Source organism: Myotis yumanensis, unplaced genomic scaffold (assembly GCF_028538775.1).
Source record: "Myotis yumanensis isolate MYYU_CA2020_CCGP unplaced genomic scaffold, mMyoYum1.0.hap1 SCAF_10, whole genome shotgun sequence".
In the NCBI taxonomy this organism is placed as follows: Eukaryota; Metazoa; Chordata; class Mammalia; order Chiroptera; family Vespertilionidae; genus Myotis; species Myotis yumanensis.
Window position 1 is genome coordinate 46066586 of NW_027223761.1, and position 25107 is coordinate 46091692.

The window sequence follows — 25107 nt, forward strand, 5'->3', positions numbered from 1 at the left end:
CTCAGTTGTGTTCTTTGTTACAGAAAATTATGCAGTTTACCATTTATTCTGTAATATAATTAGAAAGGGTTTAAGACAGGTTATTTTAGGCTTGGGCCAGCTGCGAAAGGAAAGTATTTTTGACATGGGTAGAGGAAAGAAGAGTTGGCAGCAACTGGATATGAAGATCTAGAGTGGCCCAGTTACTTTTTAAAAAAAATATGTTTTTATTGATTTTAGAGAAAGAGGAAGGGAGAGGGATAAAGAGATAGAAGCATTGATCAGCTGCCTCTTGCGTGGCCCCCAACCCGGGCATGTGCCCTGACTGGGAATTGAACCTGCGACCTCTTGGTCCATGAGTTGATGCTCGACCACTGGGGTATAACCGCTGGGCTCACACTTTATTGAGGAGAAGAAGGAGATACTAAGCAGTTGTCTTAATTTATAGAAATGGTGATTATGTAGTCATAGTCTTAAGGATAGTTTATCCCTTCAGCTTCCCATTAGAGTGGCACTTGAATCCATTAAAAAATTCTTTTAAAAAACATTTCTTTATTGATTTCAGAGAGGAAAGGAGAGGGAGAGAGAGGAATGATGAGAGAGAACCATCGATCCGTTGCCTCCTGCACACCCCCTACTGGGGATCGAGCCTGTAATCTGGGCATGTGCCCTTGGCCGGATTCGAACCTGGGACCCTTCAGTCCACAGGCTGACGCTCTATCCACTGAGCCAAACCAGCCAGGGCTAAAAAAGTCTTATAGAAGGGGTTCTTTGATATTTTGATTAAGCCATTCTAATATCTTGAGCTTTCTCAGAAAATGTTCTATTTTAAGTGAAGTTTCCTTTCTGCATTTAAAAACAATTTTTTAAAAAGTGGAAGTAGGGAAAAGGTTTTTCCTATATTTAATTAACATTAATACAGGGACATTATTAAGCCAAAACCTTAATCTTACTGTCTTCATATTTAATAATTTATGTTTTTTGTTTGTTTGTTGTGTATAATTCCTCATAAATTCTGCTTTCTAGCCCCTTAAATTTATTTTAGTCCATGGTGTAGATTTAGCTTACACAGTAAACACTACAATTTTAAGAGTGGTATTTATTTTATTACTTTTGAATGGAATGCTGTAGCCTTTTTTCAGTTGTTTAGTATTAACTTTACATGTATTTAACCAGGTTCAATGTTAGCACATTTTTACCATAGTGGTAACATGACATGCTGTAGAAGACACATAGCTGAAATGTGGAGTAACAAAGGAGTAATATCCTGGTGTTAAGTTTCATAGCAAGTTGCCACTAGAAACAGATTATCTTGTCACTTTCATTTCTTTATTATATTCATTGAACATAAATTACAGACTTGTGAGCTTTAGAAACGACTTCAGAAGACTTTCTCCTGAGTGATTAGGGGTCATTCAGTGGCTGTTTGCATACTTAGATAATAGGAACCTATACTAATTTGAACATGGTCTGACATTACTGAGGTTTTTGAGGCAATGACTTCAGATCAAGTTGAATTTGTCTTCCTTTGGTTTCAGATTTTTAGCTAATTCTTTCTGCAGTTACACAGAACCAGTCTGAATCTTTTTCTTTGAATTTAATTAAATAAAGCATTTGAAGATAAATGTTAGATCCCATCTATATCTTTTCACAAATCAACTTTGCCCCCCAACCCCAAGCAAAATGTTGGCTTAAACATTAATAAAAGTATAGAAAAGAGCTGCCTGCTTGACAGAGTTCTATAATGGCTATTTTTTTTCATAGCATCTCAACAGAACGCCACCGTGCTGAAGTTCGGAGAGCAGTAAACGATGAACGGTTAACAACAATTGCACATAAGTAAGCCATTAGTCATACCACCCCTGATTTTTTTATGACATAGTATAATATAGTTTTGAAACAGTCTTCCTATTGTGTAGCAGATTCCTGAGTCTTTTATTTTAAGACCGCTCTACTCAGGGATCCTGACCATAATGCTATTAACTGTTTATTCAATTGGTTATGTTTTTGCATTTGGTTAGGCAAGCTTTAAATACTCAGTTCAAATCCCGTTACAATGTAATCTCTATAAAACTAAAGACCCCCAGAATTTAGCAGATGATTCACTTGAAGCAAAGTTCAGTAACAAAGTAGTGTGTTCCCCAAATTTGACATTCCCTTAGAGGGTCTTTGTAATGGTATTTGATATATATATTGCTTTATAAATAGGCATTCTAAATTTTTAGATAACTGACTAATATGTCACATGTTTTGAGATTCACAAAAAGATTATAAAATATATGTTCTGCTTTTAAGAAATATGAATACAATATATTTTGTAAAAGCCAACAAAATACAATTATAAAGGATTCTTATCAAATTATTTTTAAATCATTATAACTGTTTGACTGATGGGGTAGAGGGTGGTGGAGGACTAAGGGCAAGGGTCAAACAGTAGAGTATGTATGGAGACAGTGCCTCCTAAAGAATAGAAAGGAACAGAAATTAATCCTTTAAATGTTAATGCAAGATGATAGGAACATAAAATATATTATAATTCATTTGTTTTTTATTTTTATTATGTGATAAATAGTGCATTTAAATTAATTGACTCTGAAGATCCATTAACTTCATGTTGTGCTTCACTGTTCCTCATTTTACTTAACCTATAAAATGGAGTGCTATCTTTTTAACCTCATAGTTTAAAAGTTTAGCTATTTGAATTTTGAGAGCTTTCAGTGGTAGATATGTATGCACTCTAGAAAGCTGGCAGTTTTCCATTAGAGATATTAAATATTTAGTTGTCAGACCAACATGGTTGAAACATTAAAATATTAATGTGTTCATTCTTTAATTTGCTGTAAATTTTTGAATTGGTATGCTCAAAAAATAATAACTGAGCCTAGATTCTAATTTGAGAACTGGTAATGGGAAAGTAATGTGCTAGATAATAAAGTAGTTAACAATAGCTTGTATACAGAGGCACTTAGATACAATATTAGTACCTTAAAACCATTGGAACAGTATTGTGGGGCAATAGTTGTAAGTTGATGCATCAGTGTCATACTTAAGGATAACATTTATTTAGTCTCCTTTTCCTTTTTTCCCCTTTAAAGAATGAATTTATCCTTATATTTGGGTGAAAGACCAAGTTACAGGTATGCAAATAGGTTATTATTATTTCAGGCTTTTTCTTGTATTTATTTCAAAATTGAAGCTCTCAATTATTCAGGGGCGCATATTCCATTTACAAATTAACCTTGCCCCTTGCTTTTCCTTCTCTTCCCCTTCTCCCTCACCTAATACTGCCCACCCTTTAGCCATTTTGTTGCTTGGGAGTACTTTAGTCAGAGGGTGGGAAGGGAGAGGAGGTGAAATTTTTAATTAGTTATTTTATTACTTATTAGTTGTCCTGGAGAAGTTTGGTGGAATAATTTTCAAGTATTTACCAAAATATTTTTAGATAATATGTGCGTTTCTTTAATCTGCTTGACCTCTCCCTTTCCCTCCTCTATCTATTAGCATGGATAATTGAGAGTTGGCTTTTATCTGCCTGTGTTCCCCTCTCCCCTTCTGATTTCTTTAATACACGAATTTAATTTTTTGAAGAGTTTACTTCAGTGTATAATTTTAAGCTTCTTAGGTTTTTCCATATTTCTGTTTTAATATTTTATATTGTGGTTTTAGTTTGATCAGATGTCACATTTATTTGTTGAATCCAAAAGTCAGAGTGGCAGTGATGAGGAAGGCATAGATCCTTCATTTGCTCCATCTCCTCTGCCTTTCCCTAAGAGATAGCAACAGAACCTGGTTTCAAAGGATATCTGTAGGAGGGTGTCATACTCTGAGCCTGAAAAAAGCAACTCTAGCCAAGGAGGAATGCATCTGAATTTTGACTGCATTCCCCTTCTCTTCCTTCCCTCCCCCACTCAAAACATCAGCTTAGGCCCAAGGAATGTGGTTGAAAGGTGAAGAGAAAACTGAGAAGAGCACAAAGGAGGCAGAAACAAAAGGAGTGGGATGTCTGGGATCAAAGAAAAACCTTGCCTGTGGCTTGAAGCATAACACTTACTTATTATTTGGTACCAGGCCATTTATTAAGTTTGATTCTCTAATTCAGTTTTGAAACATGTCAGTATTAAAGCCTGGAATGTCAAGGGGCTTCAGAGTCTTTAATTTGTCCATTCTTGCCAGCATTGTTCTAGAGTTCAAAGAAAGTGATAATCTGGAATTATTGTTCTCTTAACCCCTTTTTCATCAGCCCAACATCATAGGAGACTGTGTGAGTTTCTATGTGAGGATGAGGATTTCTTGCTGGTGCCCTGCACACCAAAGGATATGAGGGCCAAGGTAGTTTTATTAGTATCATGTTAGATCTCTCAAAAAAGGGGCTGGAACAAGACTTCCACCCTCCTTTGCCATCTTAATATAACTTAGGTGTCCCAGAGAAGCCCTGGTGTAAGATGTTTACAAAAATTTCTAAAATTTAGTTTAGATGATTTGTGCAACGAATGCATATTTATACCCTCATTGCTAAGCAGAGAGGAATTTTTAATCTAATTATAACATGATGTTTAATTTTTCCTAACTTAAAAAAAGTTTGAGCATGTTTGCATGAGTAGAAATTTGGAAGATTTATAGATTAAAAGCTGCAGTGTGTCTTTTGCGCTGCAAATTTTGTCTTTTCAATAGCGTATATTCATGTGTTTGAAATTATTAATCTTCCATAATTTCTGCCACCATTTAAACAATGCACCAGGTAAGTGTAGATAACACTTTATTTGTGTGGTAAACTCTCACTAAGCACATTTATTAGTGATATTCTAACAAAATGTTAGCAAAATAGGAGTTAGCCAAGAAAATGCTGAATATCTTTTAGAATTTTTTCTTTTGACAATTAGCTATAGCTGTTTCCTGCCTCTCTTGTTTATACCACTCTGTTTCAGAACTAGCATCAATGTGGAGATAATGTGTTTGTTAATAGATCTGTGAGAGGGTCTTGGGAAATCCTCTTTCTCTTCTTGTCTTGGGTAGGACTGTGTTAAATGATGAGGAAATTTGCATATTTCCCACAGTAACCCAATTGAATTCATTAACTCCCAGAAATTCCTTTCTGAACAGAATGTAAATCCTTCTCAAGTTGTAATTTATTTGTTCTATTTAGTGAAAGTTGGTAGTAATTAGATAGCAGTGCTTGATTAGTATAAATCAAAAGCAAAAGTTAGACATAAAACACATTTGAAAATCTTTATATACTCTACTTGTAATGTGGTGAATAATTTCAATAGCATGATATATGCTTGTTAAAGGAGGCATTTATTAGCTGTGTGACCTTAGGCAAGTTAGTTAAACTCTGTTTCCACATCTACAAAATGAAGATAGTATTACTAATTTCATAGGATTTTTTAAAGAATTACATTAACTCAATGTAATTACATGTAGAATGTTTAGTACTAAAGTACAGATATAGTAAGTGCTTAATTGATGTTAGCTATCATAATTACCATCATCATTATCATTATTCTACTATCCCCTAATAAGGGCTTTTCTGTACTCTGAATATGAAGAATCAGTGGACAGAGTGAGTCTTAAACTCTCGGTTGGGTTGTAGAATCTTTGGTTTTGCAAAGGTACAGAAATATTTCTGATTTAGTGAAGAGATTGATTGATTGACTCTAAGTGAATTTTAAACTTCAACCCTAATCATTAATCAGGAGAAGTGACATAACTACCTTTTACAGAGCCAAGTAAAGAGAGGAGATGCAACTATCTTTTCATATTTCAACCTCTGTTTGGATTCCTGGGATAAAATTTGCTCAAGAGCTTAGCCAGTTTTGCGCAGTGCTTAGAGCATCGGCCCGCAGACTGAAGGGTCTCAGGTTCAATTCTGGTCTAGGGCATGTACCTTGGTTGCAGTCGGGGCACGTGCAGGAGGCAACCAGTTAATGTGTCTCTCTCACATGGATGTTTCTCTCTTGTCTTTCCCACTCCTTTACACTTTTTTAAAAAAAATCAATGGAAAAAAATATCCTCAGGTGAGGACTAACAAACAAAAAAATTTTTGCTCAAGAAGTTGAGTAGAGAAACAGAATAGTGTCTGCTTAAGGATAGAGTTCAGCAGCCTCAAAATCCTTAACAGTGAAGAGTGGTATAAATAAATAAAATTAAAATAGTGGCAGATTTCTCCCAGTGTCCTCAGATCTAATCTTTTAAAAAATAATATAAGGATAATAATATAATACATTGCCAGTGAAATATGCAGTGATATATACAGCCTTCTTCTACCCCTCGTTTACTGCCTCAGTTGTCCATCTTTGAAAGCCTTCGAACCTCTGGTCATGCAGGCAGTTAGATAATTTTGCAAAGGTTCACTGAATTCCATCCTTAATTATTGAGGAAAATCTGATTTTTAAAATATAGTTCTTTTTACCTTTCTAGTTTAATTATAAAATTAAGTTCTAAAAGTTAGTAGAAAACCGGATTTCATTCATACCACTGGATTTAAACTAATGAAAATAATAGCAATATTTATTTAGAAAGCATAGGAAAATATTTTATATTTTCAATTATGTTCATTATAATATTCAGATTATAGAATAAGATATGTAAGAAACTAAGTATATGTGAAATTCCTTGAATTCTAATTATTCATAATTTTGATCTTACTTGCTTAAAATGAAGCCTCTCCTATTCACCTAGGGTACTTTTTAAATGTAAAAAGTTATATTTATTTGAGCAAACATATTTGATTCACTTTCATTGATTGAGAACTCTTGTAGCAGCGTTTTCTTTTTTGTTCAGTATGTCTGGACCTAATAGCTCTTCAGAATGGTCCATTGAAGGTCGTCGATTGGTACCACTGATGCCCCGGCTGGTTCCTCAAACTGCCTTCACTGTAACAGCTAATGCTGTTGCCAATGCAGCTATCCAGCACAATGCATCTCTTCCAGTGCCTGCAGAAACAGGAAGCAAGGAAGGTGAGTAGAAAAATATTTGTGTATAGAGATGACTTTTCTTAAATTCTTCAGGAAAAGTTGTCTTATTATTTATCTGTTTATATGTCAGTGTTTAAAGGTTGCAAATCAGTGAGCAATTTTTATTCTGAAACTAGAAACTGCTAAGTTTTTAGTCTCAGCCAGAATTAAGTCCCCCTTTTATGCAAAGTGTGAATTATATTAATCACAAAATTGCAAAAAGCCTTCTTGGAATGAATTTTTGAGATTTGTGTGTTTTGTTAGGAGTGAATAAAAGGTTTTAATGGGTGACATGGGAAATAAGTAAGATGATAGAAGTCACTTGTTACGCCCGGAACGCCAGCCGCACTCACAGAGCACCAAGAGACGATCTCATGCAAAAAGCAAAGGGTTTATTGATACCAGCATGCTGGGACTCGCAGCTTACTCTGAGCACAGAGCAGTGGCTGTGAGCCCCGATCAAGAGTTTAAACACACATTATATACTTTACAGACAAAGAGGGGAGGAGAATGGACTGTGCTCTGCCGATTGGCCAGGCGCAAGCCGGGTCCTGTTACACAGGATGTGGTCATATCTATGGCGCGCACTTCCCTTGATTGTCATTGGTTAGTTTAAAATCCCGGGCGTGGCCTGCAGAGGCCTGGGCTTCCGGGAAGAAGGCCGCACGTGGCCCCAACATGGAGGATACAGGCAAGATGGAGGGCATAGCCCTTGCCCTTTCACACTTAGCTGCTGGGGAAAGATGCTGAACTTATACTTTAGAATATAAAGTTCTGTTTTTGTCTTCTGGAATCAGTGGTATATGCTGCTTCTCTATTCCACTCAATGTGCCAAATCCATTAAGGATTACCTGGCAGATGAAGAAAGCTTTCTTTTACTTAATCTAGTAGTTGACAAATACTTTAAAAATCTTTTAATTCTCCTGAGGTTGCCAAGAGTAATATTAAATTTGAGAGTGCACATTGGATTGACTTTCAGTAGCTTACTTTGGTGTTGCATGAAAATGACCCTGAAAATAATGCAGTTGTCAGCTGACTTGGGGGAATTGTCTTTTGGGAATAGCAGTGGGCTGTGGAGCAAAGTGAGATACCCTTTTTCTGCATGCCAGGTTAGGTTCTCTTTTTAAGCTGAAGAAAGCTATACAGGTATTCAGAGTCAGTTACCAGTGTGCAAACTTTACCTCCATTGAGTTTCTGATTTGTTTGTTGTAGGAGAGGTATCTTTTCTTCCCACTTAACCGTTTCTATCCACAACTCTGGTAGAGTGGAAAGAATATAGGATTTCCAGTAGTCAAATCTATGTTTGAATACTAGTTTTGCCATTTCCTAGCTGTGTGACCTCCAGCAAGTTTTTTAGCTTCTGTCAACCTTGGATTCCTCATCTTTGAAATGTAGGTGTGGTATTATAACAATTAGTAATAATAGAAGACAAAGATTTAGTGTAGTACATGGTACTCAGTAAATGGTGCCTATGAGCTATTTTTGTTTCTTGTTGTTATTTAAGATATTGAAATATGATGTTGTCATTACTTTAGTTGAGTTATTGTTGCACTGCTTGGATGGCAAGTGACTAGTGAGTTGGTTTATAATAAAGGAACCTTGCCTTGGTTTCCCCCTAGTAGCCAAGTTGGAAATTGCTATTATTAGGAAAAAATTATCCATCCATCATTGGTGCTGCTATTAATATTAAAAGAGAATGCAAGTACTGTTTAACTCCTGCCATGAATGAAAAATGATTTTAATTTTTCTTAGATAGTTTTAGACTTGATTTCTTTGTAACTGCATTTCTTTATTGGCAGTGTCACTTGTAAACAGCTTTTAAATACTTGGGGGAAACCCAGTTAAGTGATGATTTTCAGGAAAGGTTATTAAACCTTTTAACTTGTAAACCTAATACCTAGCACTGGCCTCTAACTTCTGATCGCATGAAAACGTTAAAATTAGCCTGCGGTAAAAACTAATTTTTCTATGAGTGGACAGTTTTCGTGAAAGTTAACAGCAGACTTTTTTTATCGTTCCTTCAGTAGTGGTTTGCTATTCCTACACAAGTACCACGTCAACCCCAACCTCTACCCCTGTTCCAAGTGGCAGCATAGCAACGGTTAAGTCTCCAAGACCTGCCAGTCCTGCCTCCAATGTAGTTGTCTTGCCAAGTGGAAGTACTGTTTATGTCAAAAGTAAGTGATATTCTCAGTGTTGTTATTAGGATCTTCTTGGCTAAATGCTGCAGCACAGGCTCTGATTAGATTTGCCTTTTTGGGTTAAATCATTGATCCACTGGCTATTAGCAGTGGTTAGATTTTGGAGGTTCTAAAGAATTCTTTTTTTTACATGTGACTAGCTATATATTGCTTTTTAATTAGTTCTGGGGTTGAGAAATTACTTTTCTTTTGTTCTCTGTAGGGAATATGCCTTGAACAGTGATACCCTTCAAGTATTTACTTGTTTTGATTGTCATGGAATAGAAATGGGAGTAGAAATGAAGGAATGTGCTTATGTGAGTCATTCAATGTTTACTCCTACAATTGTAATCTTTGTAGTGTTTTAAAAAATTATGGACATTATCTGTTAGATTCAGTGAAGCATTCTAGAAGGTCCATCTTTTATATTTCTAATTGACTATAATTTTTTGAAGTTTTTATTTGCAGTTTTTAAACCCTTGATTCTACCCTGTAAAGCAGTTTAATATCCAATTCATTTTTTTGTTTTTTTTCTCCATTGATTTTTAGAGTGGAGGAAGGGAGGGAAAGAAGGGAAGGAAAGAAAGAGAGAGCGAAAGAAAGAAACATCGATTGGTTGCCTCCTGCACATGCCCAGATCGGGGTCAGGGGATCGACCCTGCAATCGAGGTATGGGCCCTTGACTGGAATGGAACCTGGGACCCTTCAGTCTGTGGGCCTACTCTCTAACCACTGAGCCAAACCAGCTAGGTTAATCATTTTTTAAAAAATATCTATGTCTGTTTTTCTGCTTTTGATGTTAACTAGAGACCATTAATATTTGATTTTAATTTTTGTCAATGTAGTTATAAACTTGATTTCTTTGTAACTTTTAGAGGTGGAATTAGCTGTTTTAGACAGGAATGATTTTAGGTCATTGTCAATGTTGTTTAAATTAGAGTCTAAAAATTAAACATGTAAGGAGTTATATTTTATTACAAGTTATATTTTATATCATGCTGTATACTTTTAAAATATCTTCTCTGTAGAGATTTTGTATGTGTGTTGCAAGGTTTTATGTTTCTCACTTGATTTAAAAAACAAACAAACAGTTGAGGCTTTAGTACATAAAAACTGAGAATTTGGGACTATTAAATTTATGTCTGATTTCTATAGATTCATCCAAGATGGTCTTTTAAAACAACTTTAGAAATCTACTTTTTAATAGTTTTTTAAAACCTTGAAAGTGAATTCCAAACATAAAGTATAGTTTGAAGTAACAGGAAGTATATTTTGGAAGTATATTGCTTAATTCTCAGAAGTTACACAGGCAACATTAGTTTGGGACAGAATAATTCATTCACTTAACTTTTTATGTGCAAGGCACGATGCCAGGGAAACAGTAAGACTTAGTCACATAAAGACTTAGTCATTTTCCTCTGGTACCCCTTAATTATGGGAGATATGCAGAATGGCAGTCACATTGTCATGGAGCAAGTGATAAGAAGAGACTATACAAGGTGCTTTATAAGCTCAGAGGAAACATGGATTCACTGAAGAGATGGCTTGCAGGATGATGATTGCAGAATGGTGAAGTGGTCATTGATGGGAGATAGTATTTCCCAAAGAACAACAGTATATAGAGACTTCAGATGGATAGAATGTGGTAAGGCTTTGAGGAATGGTGAGCAGTTCAGTGTACCAGGATTATAGAGGTACACAGGATTGAGTGGAACAGGGTATTGTGTTCTTGTAAAAATATGGGACTTTGATATAGTAATAATTTTGTGCCTTATCTTGTAGGAAGATAAAAACTGTTAAAGAATTTGAAGCAGGGCATTCCCATGAGATTTTATAATTGGTAGTAGGTTGGAGGGTGGAAAAGAAGTAGAGATTAAAAGTATGAAAACCTTTTAGGAGGGTGTTAACTAAAATACAGGCAGGCGATAAGAGGGTCTTGCCATCACCATAGGATTAAAGAAGGAAAGAAGGCATTCAGAGACAACTTCTCTGAAGGAGGATTGACTGATTGGGTGTGACAAAGAGACAGGTCAAGGATGATTTGATGATACAAAGATATTAAAATAAGGTATAAAATGCAATGTTAAATTGCTATAAATATAGCAATATTGTCCTTGTCTTTCAGGTGTTAGCTGTTCAGATGAAGATGAAAAACCCAGAAAACGCAGGCGAACAAACTCTTCTAGTTCCTCCCCTGTTGTCCTAAAGGAAGTTCCAAAAGCTGTTGTTCCCGTCTCAAAGACGATCACTGTGCCTGTGAGTGGAAGTCCCAAGATGAGCAATATCATGCAGAGCATTGCCAACTCCTTACCACCTCACATGTCTCCTGTGAAAATAACCTTCACCAAACCATCAACTCAGACGACAAACACAACAACACAGAAGGTATGTAGTGGCGGGAGTCTCTGCTTGCCAATTGCTATTTCCGTCTCTTTCAGTACAGTTCAGATTTAACAAACGCACTGAGTACTTACTATGTGCTTGGCATTATGCTGGGAATATTCACATCTCTTTAATTCTGCACATACAGCTTTGGGATAGGTATTATTTCACTTTTTCTAGATGAGGCTCAGAGATGCCAAATGACGTGCCTAATATGCCACAGTTAGCAGATCCCATGCTTCTAGACTTCTATTCTATTTTATTATTGTAATGCTATTTGGAAAAAAATTAAATATGAAAGATTATTTTTACCCGAGATAGGATGACTTTACTTTAGGCGCTCACTTTTTACTTTGCTAAGAGTAACAGAGTTGTCAGAGTTAGGTGTTTCATATAAGAAGGAAGCATATGATTAAATGAATAATTATCTTTTTATTTTGTTTGTTATCATCAATTTATTCCTAAACTCTTCTCTCCTTATGTTCGAATGATCAGTATTCTGTCAATTTCATCTTACTAGAATCCTCTAACTTCCCACACTAATCTGGATGTTGATGGCATCTTAGGCTTGTTGCATACCTGCATTTCTGGGATCTTCGTTCACTGCATCCTGATATTCCTCTTTCATGGGTTATTTACTCATTTGCTAGAGTATATCCTGCAGTAACTTCTTGGTATATAAGTGGATGGAGAGTATATTTTTGAGACCTTGCATGGTGGACTGAAAATTTCTTTATTCTACCCTCCCACTTTCTTGATGGGGAATTATTCTAGAGTGGCAGTCATTTTTCTTAAGAATTTTGAAGATATTGCTCCACTTGCCGTTGGCTTCCAGTATTACTTTTGAGAAGCCCACTGCTGTTCTAATTTCAGATCCTCTTCTTTTTGAAAACTCAGTAACTTTCAGAGTTCTAAAATTTCAAGGTAATTTTTTTTGTGTGAGTTTTGTTGTTGTTGTTGTTGTTGTTTTTTATCCATTGGGTTGCCTACTCAGTGGCCTCTTTCATTTATTTCTTTGATTTTTTTCAGTTCTCTTTTTGGATCACCTATTACCATGATGTTGAACTGCCTGGATTGATTCTTTTGTTGTTCTTATCCTTTCTCACTCACATTTTCCGTTTGTTTGCTTTTTCTTTCTGCTTTAGTATAATGGTTAAAAGCCTGGATTTTGGAATTAGACTTTCTGAATTCAAATTTCAGTATTGTATTTGCCACTTAATATCTGTGACTGTGGGAAAACTAAACTCTAGACCTAAGTTTTCTCATTTGTAGAATAGGGAAAATAATATATCCATTTTATAGGATTTTGGGGGTATGAATAAGTGAGATGATAAATGTAAAACTGTTAGAATAGAGTCTAGAACATAATTAATGTTTTATAAGTATTATTTTTCTTTATTCTTTAACTTTATCCTTCACTACTTTATGGAACTTTTTATTTTTGCTCTCATACTTTAAATTTCTAGTAATTCCTTTTTATTCTCTGAAAATTCCTTGTTAAAAAAAATACAGCATCCTGCTCTTTCATATAATCACTATATTCTCTTATCTGATGATAGCTCAGGATAACTTTTGATGTTTTCTCTTTTACCTGTAAGTTCCTTTTATCTATTTGTTTTGATCTCTCTCTCATATCAGAGTTTTCTGACATGCTGGGTTTCTGCTTATATGTGAAAGTGGGTATTATAAAGCTGACAGAAAATTCTGTGTTTAGGGTGAGATATGTTGGCTGGTGACTTGCTTTGTAGGTTGACCTAGCTGGTTGACTATCCCTTTACCTCCATTAAGCTGTCACCCTAATTTGGGGCTTTTTCATGGACTGGTTAGTTTCCTCAGAGGAGAATTTTCCAGTTTCCTACCTAGAGCAGTAAATCTTTCTGTCCTTATTTTGAAAGTAAATGGAGAGAGAGGGCTGGATAACCCCATCATTAAGTATATAAACTTTACCTCTCTGTTTTCAACATAGCACCCACTCCATTCAGTCTGGTGTCATCAAATTCCCTTGGATTTAGTCTTTCTTTAGGATGGGGGAGGATAATTGGGGATCTAAATGCTATTTAAACAGACTTTCAGCTAATTTTTTCTATCTAGTTCTACTTTTATCCCCACTTCAGAAGTATTTGGTGCTCTCAGTTGCTGAGTCTTTCAGGGGTTCTCTGATGCAAGTTGTCTTGTTTTTTGTTCTTCTGTTTGTTATCTTATGTTTTCACTTTCTTAGGAATGCTTGATCAATTATTGTTTGTCTGTTTGTTTTCCAGTTTCCAAAAGTTTTATAGCTGTTGTCTCCTTTCCATTTTGAACTTCCAGGTTTATGTGGCTCTTTCCTTTAAAAAAAATCTGTTCATACTGTTAGAGGAATTTGGGAGAGAGTGGAGGTAAATTTTTGTGTTCAATGTGTGATCTTCCCACCTTTCAATCTTCAGATACATTATAACTTTCATTTAAAGAATCTCCTTGAGTTTTCTAGAAGGATACCATTACATAATATGGAAAAAATATATCATTTTCTTAATAAAGTAGAAATGATAATGAGTTGATCTGTGGAATTATAATTCTATTTTCCATCTTGGAATGAGGCATTATGGTATAGTGTTAGAATCAAACAAGAATATTTCTAGGTAAGAGGCCTGGGATGGAACCCCAGTTCTTTCAAGTTTGATCTAAGATAAATTAGTCTTTTTAAATCTGATTACCCATTTGTGAGTTGAGAATAATGCCAATCTTAAGAGATTATTGTGAGGATTAAATGAGATTGGGTATTTTAAAGTACAACATCATGTGTGTACTCAAAAATGTTAGCTCCTTTCCAATGCAGTTATTTTATGGAAAGCAATGTTTTATTTATTTGCACCATTGTGAGTGAGCTGTTTCAAGTAACTGAACTCATCAATTAACTGAAGCTTACCCCTTAATATATAGAAATTGACTATTTTTGATGACTTCTTAAAAGTTACACTGAACATAAATTTTGCATTTGTAATTTGATGTCTCCAAGGTAGTCTTTCTGAATATCACTTTTTATATATTATTATAATATAATTATTGCTTTCTGGGCTAGCCCTATATTAGGTGGCATCACATACTATATTCTATAAGTTTTTAAGTCAACGTATTGTAACTTTTTTACTGACTTCTTTGCTGGATCTTATTTTGTCAGTAATTCTTCTCTCCCCTACCTTCTCTCCTACTTTCTAAATTTGGTATTTGAGAAATAGTGTAGCAAAGTTATAGCTAAAAAAGCACCCACCTCCTATCCATGCCTTTCTATTCCCTTACTGTTTTATTTTTATTTGTTATGCTTATAACTAGTTGACATCATATTACATATTTGTTTATTTCCTATTAGAGTAGAAATTGCTAAGGGTAGAGACTTTGTCTTACTCATCACTGTATTCTTCAGTGGTTAGAATAGTGTCTGGCATGTAGTAGGTGTAATATTTGTTGAATGAGTGAATGAATGAATGAATGAATAAATAGATTTGGTTCCAGTACTGGCCCTATCACTATTCTTGAACCTTAGTTTGCTATAAAACAAAGTTAATGACAGTACTTACTTCCTAGAGTTATCAGGATAATTAAATGAGATGATTCATGGAAAGTGCTTTACCCAGTGCATATGTTGAATTTTCAGTAAATGTCACCTAACATTGTTAACCGTTCAATCTTCTTTGGTAGACCTATATAAATATACTTGTAATAGATGGAGGTTTACTTGTAAGTAAGTTGGTGAACTTTTTTTTTTTTTTAATTTAGTGACTTTATTTTTTTCTTTCTGACTTATGAAAATAGATAGTTGAGGTTGTCACACTTGTGATGTTTATAAGAAGGTATATTTATCTCCAAAGTCATAAATGAGCCATACATGAAATTTCGGGCTCAGAACTTTAGATTTGTTCTACTGTGTTTAAAAAATAAACATTTAAAATAAATTATGTTAAAAATAAGATTCATTGATTCCTCAAATATTTATTATTTACTGTGTTCCAGATACAAAACTACTCATGTACACTCAGTACCATTAGTTTTATTATTTCTTGGACAAGCTGAGTATGGGTAGGACTAATAGATATTGTTTGTTTTCATTTTGCTGGGTAGATGGATTTTTTTGAAATCTTTGTAAGGCTGTTGACATTATTGTATTCACCTTGGATTTCTCACAAATCCTATGTAAGTCAACTTAGGAATTATTTTAGGTAAAGTGACTTTTACATTAAATATAATTATTTATGATTTTGTGGACTTGATTCAAATTCTAATAGGTCATATATTTTCAGGGTAGACAAACTTCCACCTATGTTAATGTGGTGCCAACATTTTAAGTGTAACATTGTATAGCACTTATATAAAAAAAGCAACAGAATATAGCTTTATGCTTTCATGTGCTTGATTTATATTTTTCATTTTATCCTTAGGGTGCAAGTCCCAGCACTCTTAAGGAGTTTTTGTGAGTGCTAGAAGGTCAGTAATTTGGATTATGGCCTCAATAAACACTGTTTGGTTCACTTGGTTTCAAAATCCCTTTATTTCCCTGTTGTAATAAGTAACTTTAAAGTACAAGTAAATTTTCTTCAAGGTGGAGCTCTAATTTTGAATAATCCCTTTTCAGATAAAAAAATCAACACGCAGACTGAAATTTCAAATATGTTTTATCTTTGTGTCTATAACCTAAAACATGCTCTTAAAGACTCCAGACTTATTTTGCTGAAATTATGTTGTCTTAATGTTAGAAGCCTACATTCATATTCCAGTTCTGAAATTGCAAATATTTGACACAAGTGTGAATGCTTCCCTTCCCTTGCTCATGACAGACATTGCAAATTAACTGTGTCATACTTTCTTGCCAAACCTTGGCGAATCCTCATCTGTGCCACAGAGTCCTTATAAACACTGTGCTTGAGAAAGCTACTACTATTAGTTCAGAATTGGCAAATGTGAAACCTAATTGCCATTACTACACTAATTGCCATTGGTTTGGCTGTGTTAGTAGCTATGTGAATTCTTTGAATACATAGGGCTATCAGAATTTTGGAAAAACCTATCTAAAATTTTTTAATGTAACAAAAATTGAGTACATTATATTTCCAGATTGATTTGGTTTATATAATACCTTTGCTGCTATCCCGTTAACACTTATTAAGTAGTAATAATAAGCTACTAATAAGTACCATTTGTTGACTGCCAAATATTGACCATCTGCTATGTGCCTAGCACTATGTTAGATGCTTCACATCATTATCTCATTTAATCCTTGTAATGATTTGCAAGGTAGGTATTATTATCCCTATTTTATAGATGAAAGTTGGAGCACAGAGATTTGAAATGTGTCCAGGGGTCACTATTTGTCAGTGGCAGTGCAGGATTAAGCTCAGGTTCTTTTGACTCTTAAGTTTCTGGTCTTCTTATTATATTGGTCTACTTCTTCTCAGTTTACATAATGGCTGATGGTTGTTTTTGTAATAATAACTATATAGATGTTTGCTGATCAAGTCTATATAGAAGTATGCTGGTCATGATGCGTATTTGTCTCTGAGCCCTTAAAGTAATGGACATGTACTAATTCTCTATAACACTTGAAATATATATATAATAGAGATTTAGCTAAAGCCTCTTTGAGATGTAGGTATTGAGTATAGACATACTCAGTAAATTTTGACTAACTGCTTTAACTTCAGGCCTTCTGTAGGATTGATATAAAAATGAAAAAGAATCTCTCCCTTAAATTCTTTGGATTTTTCAAAACAATTTTTCTGCCCTTGGTACAAGAAATTTTGGTAAAAGAGGAAAAAGACATTCAGCTCTGTTTTGGGTATCACTATACCACCATGACACCAAGGATAAAACTGTGATACTACAGATTTGTAAATGATTTTTGTGTTCTCAACTGTAAAATAGGGATAATAATAGTATCTGCATCATAGGATTGTTGAGAGATTTAAATAAGCCAATGCATATTAGCTCTAGGAGCTAATCTTGATTTTTTTTCCTTTAACCTGATCATTTCCATACATCAAGTCCTATTGACTTTACCTCTCAAAATAATCTGAAACTGCTCACTTCTCTTTATTTCCACTAACACCCCAGTTCAAGCAGCCTCTATTATTGCCTGGTCTACTGCAATAGCTTCTTTACAAGTTTCACTGCTTCCACTCTTGCATCTTATCACATAGCTGCTATAGTAATCTTTTAAAATAAAAATCAAGTTTTGTTGTAAAACCATCCCATGGTTTCCCATTATAGTTAGTATACAATTTAAATTCTTTACTCTGGCTTACAAATTTGATCTGACCTTTGCTTAATTTTTCCACCCCCTTCTTGCTCTATATGGTTTTGCTACACTGGCTTGCTTTCTGTTTATAACTACATTGAGCTAATTCCCACCTTAGACCTTTGCTATCCTGTTCTCTTTGAAATGCCTTGTCCCTATATCATTTAGAGTTTCTTAGCTATACTGGCTAAACTTGAAGTTTCTTTCTTGCTCCCTGCCCCCCTCCCCTTTTTTTCTCTGTTCTCTGTATCAACCTATGAGCAAATCCTGTTTTTTCTTCTTTAAATATATTCAGAATCTGTTCACTTTTCACTATTTTTACCATGAACACTTTGGTCACCATCACCTCTGTTTATTGCAGGAGGCTCTTAATTTTTCTCCCTGTTTCTATGTTTCTACTATTTCTGCTCTACTATACTTTTCACCTAGTAGATAGAGTAATGTTTTCTTTTAAAAAAACACACACACAACTTTATTTTTTGCCTGGGCCAGGTGGCTCAGTTGGTTGGAGCATCATCCCATACACCAAATGATTGTGGGTTCGATTCCTGGTCAGGGCACATACCTAGGTTGTGGAGTATGTATAGGAGGTAGCCTGTCGATGTTTCTCACCTCTCTCTCTCTCTCTCTCTTTCTCTCCCTTTCTCTCCCCCGCCTCCCCTCTTCCTCTCTCTCTAAAAATCCATAGAACATAACCTCGGGTGAGGATTAAAAGTAAACTAAAAATAAAAAGGACTTTAGTTTTTAAATAGTTTTATATTTAGAGAAAATAGTACAGAGAGTTTTCATATACCTTGCACTAAGTTTCCATTATTTTTAAGATTTTATATTAGTGTGGTACATTTGTTAAAATTAATGAACCAATATCGATGCACTGATATTAACTAAAGTCCATGGTTTATTCACATTTTTTTTTGGAGTTTTTACCTATTGTCATTTTCTGTTTCGGGATACCTTATTGCATGTCTTCTTAGGCTCCTCTTGGCTGTGAAAGTTTCTCAGACTTTCCTTATGTCTGATGACCTTGACAGTTTTGAGGAGTAGTAGTCAAGTGCTTTGTAGGATGTCCCACTATTGCAATTTGTCTAATGTTTCCTCATGATTAGTCAAGGGTTATGGATTTTCAGAAGGAAGGCCACAGATAGAAAGTGCCATTTTCATCATATCAGATCAAGGGTATTTACTGTCAACATGATCTTACATCATCTAGTCCTCCATTACTTCTCTGAATCTGTCTCCTACTATGCTCTACCTTATAAATTCCAATTCTATTTATTAGGTCCTTGAAGTTTCTAGAACATATAAAGTTTGCTTCTGCTTCAGGGCCCCTGTGTTTACTGCTCCCTGTGCCATTGGATACCCTTCCTCTAGGTAGCAACATGCTTCTCACCCCTTCGTTGCTTACTTCTAGTTTCTATTCAAATGTCACTTTATCATAGAGATCATCATTAAATACTATAGAAAAAGTCATAAAGCACTCCATTATCTTTTATGTCCTACCTTGCTTTATTGGCTCTTCCAACATGACATGAATTTTTTATTTGTTTATTATTATTCTCCCCCCCACTAGAATGTAATTCCATGAAGTACAAACTTTGTTTTGTTTATTCCACTATCCCTAGCATCTAGAATCATGCCTGGCACATAGTAGATGCTCAACAAATATTTACAAATGAATGACTATTCAAATTACTTTCTAGAAAGATTGTGCCAATATATATTTCCTAAGCATTATGTTAACATTCTTACTTTGCTGTGTCTTGAACAGCATTGCATGTTGTCTTTAAAAATATTTGGTTGGTAAAAATTTTTCATTTAAATATTTTTAGTTATGTATTTATCTCTGTTAAATTGTTTCTTCATACTTTGTTTCATAAGCTATTTTTGAATTATATATAACGGCAATTCTAAATACATTAGTAGTATAGCAGGTATATGAAAATAACTTATTTTTCGTTTCTTAGGTTATTATAGTGACCACATCACCAAGTTCAACCTTCGTGCCCAATATTCTCTCCAAATCCCATAACTATGCAGCAGTCACTAAACTTGTACCAACATCAGTAATTGCTTCCACAACCCAGAAGCCACCGGTGGTTATAACTGCTTCACAGTCCTCTCTGGTCAGTAGTAGCAGCAGTGGCAGCAGCAGTTCTACACCTTCACCTATCCCTAATACAGTTGCAGTAACAGCCGTGGTATCTTCCACACCATCTGTGGTCATGTCAACAGTAGCACAAGGTGAGTGGTAATTCAACATGTAATTCTGTTCCTGTGGTATATGGGAATTTTGAAGAGAACTCTTATTTTTCTGCTTTGGGTCTGAAGGTCTCTCCTGTTTCATCACAGATTACAACTTTCCTTCTCCCAGTCTGAGAATGTCAAGATAGTAGGTTACTCAGTTTTCTTATATTAATACTAGAGACCTGGTGCATGAAATTCCTGCACTCGGGGGGTGGTCCCTCAGCCCAGCCTGTGCTCTCTCACAGTTCAGGAGCCCTCGGGGGATGTCCGACTGATGGCTTAGGCCTGCTCTGGCAATCGGACATCCTTAGCACTGTTGTGGAGGCAGGAGAGGCTCCCACCACCGCCGCTGCGCTTGCCAGTGTGATCCCGGCTTCTGGCTGAGCAGTGCTCCCCCTGTGGGAGCACACTGACCACCAGGGGGCAGCTCCTGCATTGAGCACCTGCCCCCTGGTGGTTGGTGCGCGTCATAGCAACGTGTCGTTCCCACCATTCGGTCGATTTGCATATTAGCCTTTTATTATATAGGATACTTCAAGATTTTAAAAATTCACATGCATAGTATCTAATCACCAAGGTAATTAACATTCCCCAAATATAAATCTTGTTCCAACAAATTTCAAAGGCATATACAAATATCCTATATAATAAAGAGGTAATATGCATGCCCTCACAAGATGGCTGCCTATGATCAGGCCGGCAGGGGCGTTAGTGAGGGAAGACCAAATGACTGAACAAGCAGGTTGTGTGGGGCGACTAGGCTGGCAGGGGGCTTAGTGAGGTATGACCAAATGACTGAACAAGCAGGCTGCGTGGGGCGACCAGACTAGCGGGGGGGAGGGGCCGTGAGGGGCAACCAGGCCGGCGGGGGGGGCAGTGGGGCAATCAGGCCAGTGGGGTGGGGGGGCAGTTAGGGACAACCAGGCAGGCAGGCAGGTGAGCGATTAGGAGCCAGCGGTCCAGGATTGTGAGAGGGATGTCTGACTGCCAGTTTAGGCCTGGGTCCTGGATTGGAGAGGGTGCAGGCTGGGCTGTGGGGACCCACCCCCATGCATGAATTTCGTGCACTGGGCCTCTAGTCTTTAATATAGTGGGATTTTCAAATGAGGAACTTGAAATTACTTTACTATAGGTTCTTTTTAGGCACTCAGTTTATAATTATGTACTCAGAGATATCAAGTATGTAACCTCTTCAAAGTAAGTTACCCAGTGATAAAAAGTAGGGGGAAGAATATGATTTCAAGGACATGCCATTTGCCTTTTTTCAATCTCCTACATTTTTCTGTGTGGGTGGTAATGGGAGATAATGAGAGGAATTGAGGCTAAACTGAAGGACAATTGCTTCTTTATAGCACAGGAAAGGAAATGTGGAAACATTTATTTTCTGTTAGCTTAAATCAGTTTAGATATCTTCTATATTTTTATGTTCCTCCCAGAGGAAAGGTGAATAGCACAGTTAAGAAATTTTTATTTTGCGGGGTTGGTAAGCCTTAAGATGGGGATCAGAGAGAAGTATTATACAGTATTCATACCCATGGTGCAATCTATGAAAAAGGAACATAGAAGCAACATAGAACAGAACTTAATATTAGTTTTTATTGGATATTACTTGAATAATATATAGCTCAAGGTAGACTGAGACTGGGAAATATAGTTTATGAACCAGTAGCAAATGTAAGCAGTTGATTAGGAAAATAGTGTTTTTCATAATTGCTTTAATCATGTTTAGTGTATTCTGTATAGCTCTCTTAGTAAGGAAGAGGTTACATAGATGCAATGTGGTCAGTATTCCTTTTCTATAGCCCTAATGATAGAATGTGAGAGCATCTGTTATTATTTTCTGGCTCTAATACTCATTTAATGTCTTAATAACAATAAATAGCAGGCTTGAAATTTTCTTTATTTGTTACCTTAACTGATTTTTTAAAAAATCGTTCCAACTTTTCTATTTGTGCAATAGTAAACTATAATATAGCATTATTAAAAATATAAATGATTTTATATAGAAAGTCTGTTTAAAATGCTGGTTGTAAACATGATTTAAATTCATCATTTCAAAATTTGAAGGTGAGAGAAGCAAAGGCCATTTGTCTGCTCACCTGACCTTATATCAAAACCATTATCCATTGACAGTTGTTTTTCCCTTCCAGTCCTCATTACACAGTTTGCTAAAGTTTTACTATATTAGAAAGGTTACTGTTCTTCCAAGTTTTTATTTGAGATAAGAGGGCCATTCTTCTAGGTTACAAATGAAATATCTTTAGACAAATGAATATTCCATGCTTCTGTTTTCATTCTTAATTTTCTCCAGCTACCCTTTGAAGCTCTTGGGAATTTCCTATTTTCTTTTTGCATCCTGTATCTCTCTGTGAGCCTTAAGTAGTTATTTACAGGGGAGCTGGACAAGACGTCTCAGAGATTTCTCATGAATTCATTGGAATTCAGTAGAGCATGAGGGATATAAAAGTAACTGAATGTAGATAGTAAAGGAAACTATGATTATTTGAGTTGCTGTTGAGATACTTAATTTTCATATTATTCTAAGAAATGAAGGCATCTTCTTTTTCAAAAGGTAAAATTTAATGGGATGGTAATATACAGGCTGTAGTTGTGATTCTGACTACTGGTCTTCTGTAGCCCCTCTGTGAGTACCAGTGTCTGCTTTTGTTGGAGATTAAAGACAGGCTGTTTTCGAGCTCATATACCTATATATGGTTATTCTTGTAGGGCAGCTGGTAGAAGAGGGAAAGAGTCTTATAGCAATAACTTGGTGGGTGACTCCATGTTTATAAATGTAGAGATGGTTCCAAATGTAGAGAATAGGGGAATTGTATATGGTTGGCTCATGCTGTGGGAAGGGAAAGGAACTCATTAATATTAGGAATATCGGAGTGTTTAACATTCTGATTAGAATAGTAGTTCTGAGTTGGTCATCTAGAAGAAAGGATGATTAAAAAACTTATTATGAAAAATTCCAAACATATAAGTAGAATAGTAAAATGAAACCTTAGGTACCCATTACCCAGCTTCAGGGATGTACAGTACTTGGTCAGTCCTGTTTCACTTATACCTGCTATTTCCTTCCACATACTCTTGTATTGACCAGGAATGTTTTTAAAGGTATCATATATATATTTTTTAAAAATCACAATGCCACACCTAGAATTTTTAACAATAATTCCTTTTGTAATAATAATTTATTGATATAGTAAAATATCAAGTTAGCATCTAAATTTCTTTGATTATGTGTTTGAATTAAGATCTAAATAAGATCCACATTGCATTGATTGATATGGTTATTGCTATAAAACTCTTTCCCTCTTCCACCAGCTGCCCCTTAGAATTGTAGTGCAAAGAAATTCAACAAATCTGGAAGCTAAGGCTCAGAGAGTCAGAGTGACTTCTTAAGATTTCTTTGGTGCTCAACTAGTCCTATCCTTTTCAGTGGGAGCCTCTTCAAGTTGGCTCCTCAATTGTTTTGACACAACCACATTAGTCCTTAATAGCTTCCTTGTTTTGTGGTATGACAAGATAGGTTCATCTTGTACATTTCCCCCTCCATATTTCAAGGAGCCCTGGTTTCTTAGTGAGAAATGGTGCTTAGACACCACAGTCTGAGCACTAAGAGGATGGTCATTGTTTCTGGATCTTTTCTGTAGACAGAGCTAGAATCCTTTTTTTCTTTCAGGGAGGAAAAAATATTGTGAGTTTATACTGATATTACCAATTCCAATTTAGAATTATGAGTGTGTTTTTTTCTATTTGTATAATTGTATCTTTTTCTCCACTTACACTAAAAATCTTGGTTCCTAATGATTAATAAAACTATATGTATTTGACTTATCCTATAATATATATTACAGAATAACAAAACCAAATGATAACTGACAATATGATTACTGAGTAGAACTTAAGATTTTATTATGGTTCTTTTGGCTTTTAAGAGTATTCTCATTATGAATATATAGTTGAATTACTGTATTTTAAAGTCACTTGAAATTTTTTTCTCTGGTGAAGCTCTAATTTAGTATATAATTAGGTTAATGTGTTTTGTTTTTATGGGTTGTAACTTACAATTTTTCAACTTAATTTTATTTATAATTACATAAAATATTTATAAAGTTCCAAAGTCAAATCCACAAACAAGGTGTGTTCTGAGAAGTCTACCTTTGATCTACAATTCATATACCCTGTTTTGTACTTTCCTGATAGGTAATTTTTTTTCTTTAATTTTTAAAAATATTTTTTTTATTGACTTCAGAGAGTAAGGGAGAGGGAGAGAAAGATAGAAACATCAATGATGAGAGAGAATCATTGATCAGCTGCCTTCTGCATGTCTTATGCTGGGGATTGAACCCTCAAGCCAGACATGTGCCCTGACCAGGAATCAAACCGTGACCTCCTGGTTCATAAGTTGACGCTCAACCACTGAGCAACACCACCTGGGCTCAAGTACTTCTCATTCTGTGATTTTACTTGGTCCACACAGCAACCCTTAGAATTGTAGTGCAAAGAAATTCAACAAATCTGGAAGCTAAGTCCCAGAGAGTCAGAGTGACTTCTTAAGATTTCTTCTCCATCTTTATTATTCCTCAGAAACATTTTACATAAGGATGTGATATTATTTTAAATTTTTTCTGCAATTTAACAGAGAAAAAATAAATTTTCTGTAATGCAATGTCATGGTGGGGATGTGGAGGAATATGGGATATAGGCTAAGTACTTGATAATCAGGCTATTAATTTATCAGTTTCTTTTCATTGTTTCAGCAGTGCTCAAAAAGTTGATATGGTGAGTTATATTCAAGATTCTTTGTTAGGAATATTAATTCATTTACAAATAGTAATCCTATTGTATTGTTGGTAAATTATAAAGTTACTGATGAAAAATCTGGGACAGGGAAGAATTTCTTTGAAACTCATAGATCTTTAGTTGAAGTTACTGGTACTCCTTACCTATGCACATTTGCTAATGCTGGTGTTGCACTGAAAAGAAATGTCTTACAACCTTTAGTCATCAGAATTTTCATTTTGCTCTGGATATATTGAGTATGCTCACTTGTAACTTCATATTATTATTTAATGACCCAGTTAGAGTTCTGAAG

At 35.3% G+C, this 25107-nt stretch overlaps 1 protein-coding gene across 8 annotated transcripts in view; it reads left to right on the top strand.

The window, feature by feature from the left end:
- EMSY (EMSY transcriptional repressor, BRCA2 interacting) overlaps positions 1–25107 on the top strand; it is a 94662-nt gene that overhangs the window by 10239 nt on the left and 59316 nt on the right. For 3 of the 8 annotated variants that reach the window (XM_070425655.1, XM_070425657.1, XM_070425661.1), the window contains exons 4-9: positions 1744–1818; positions 3075–3116; positions 6760–6935; positions 8957–9109; positions 11238–11497; positions 19724–20000. In XM_070425655.1, the coding sequence (XP_070281756.1) occupies positions 1744–1818; positions 3075–3116; positions 6760–6935; positions 8957–9109; positions 11238–11497; positions 19724–20000 (983 nt within the window). The remainder of the gene's footprint in view (positions 1–1743; positions 1819–3074; positions 3117–6759; positions 6936–8956; positions 9110–11237; positions 11498–19723; positions 20001–25107) is intronic. The other 5 variants (XM_070425660.1, XM_070425662.1, XM_070425656.1 and 2 more) reach the window with 4 other exon arrangements.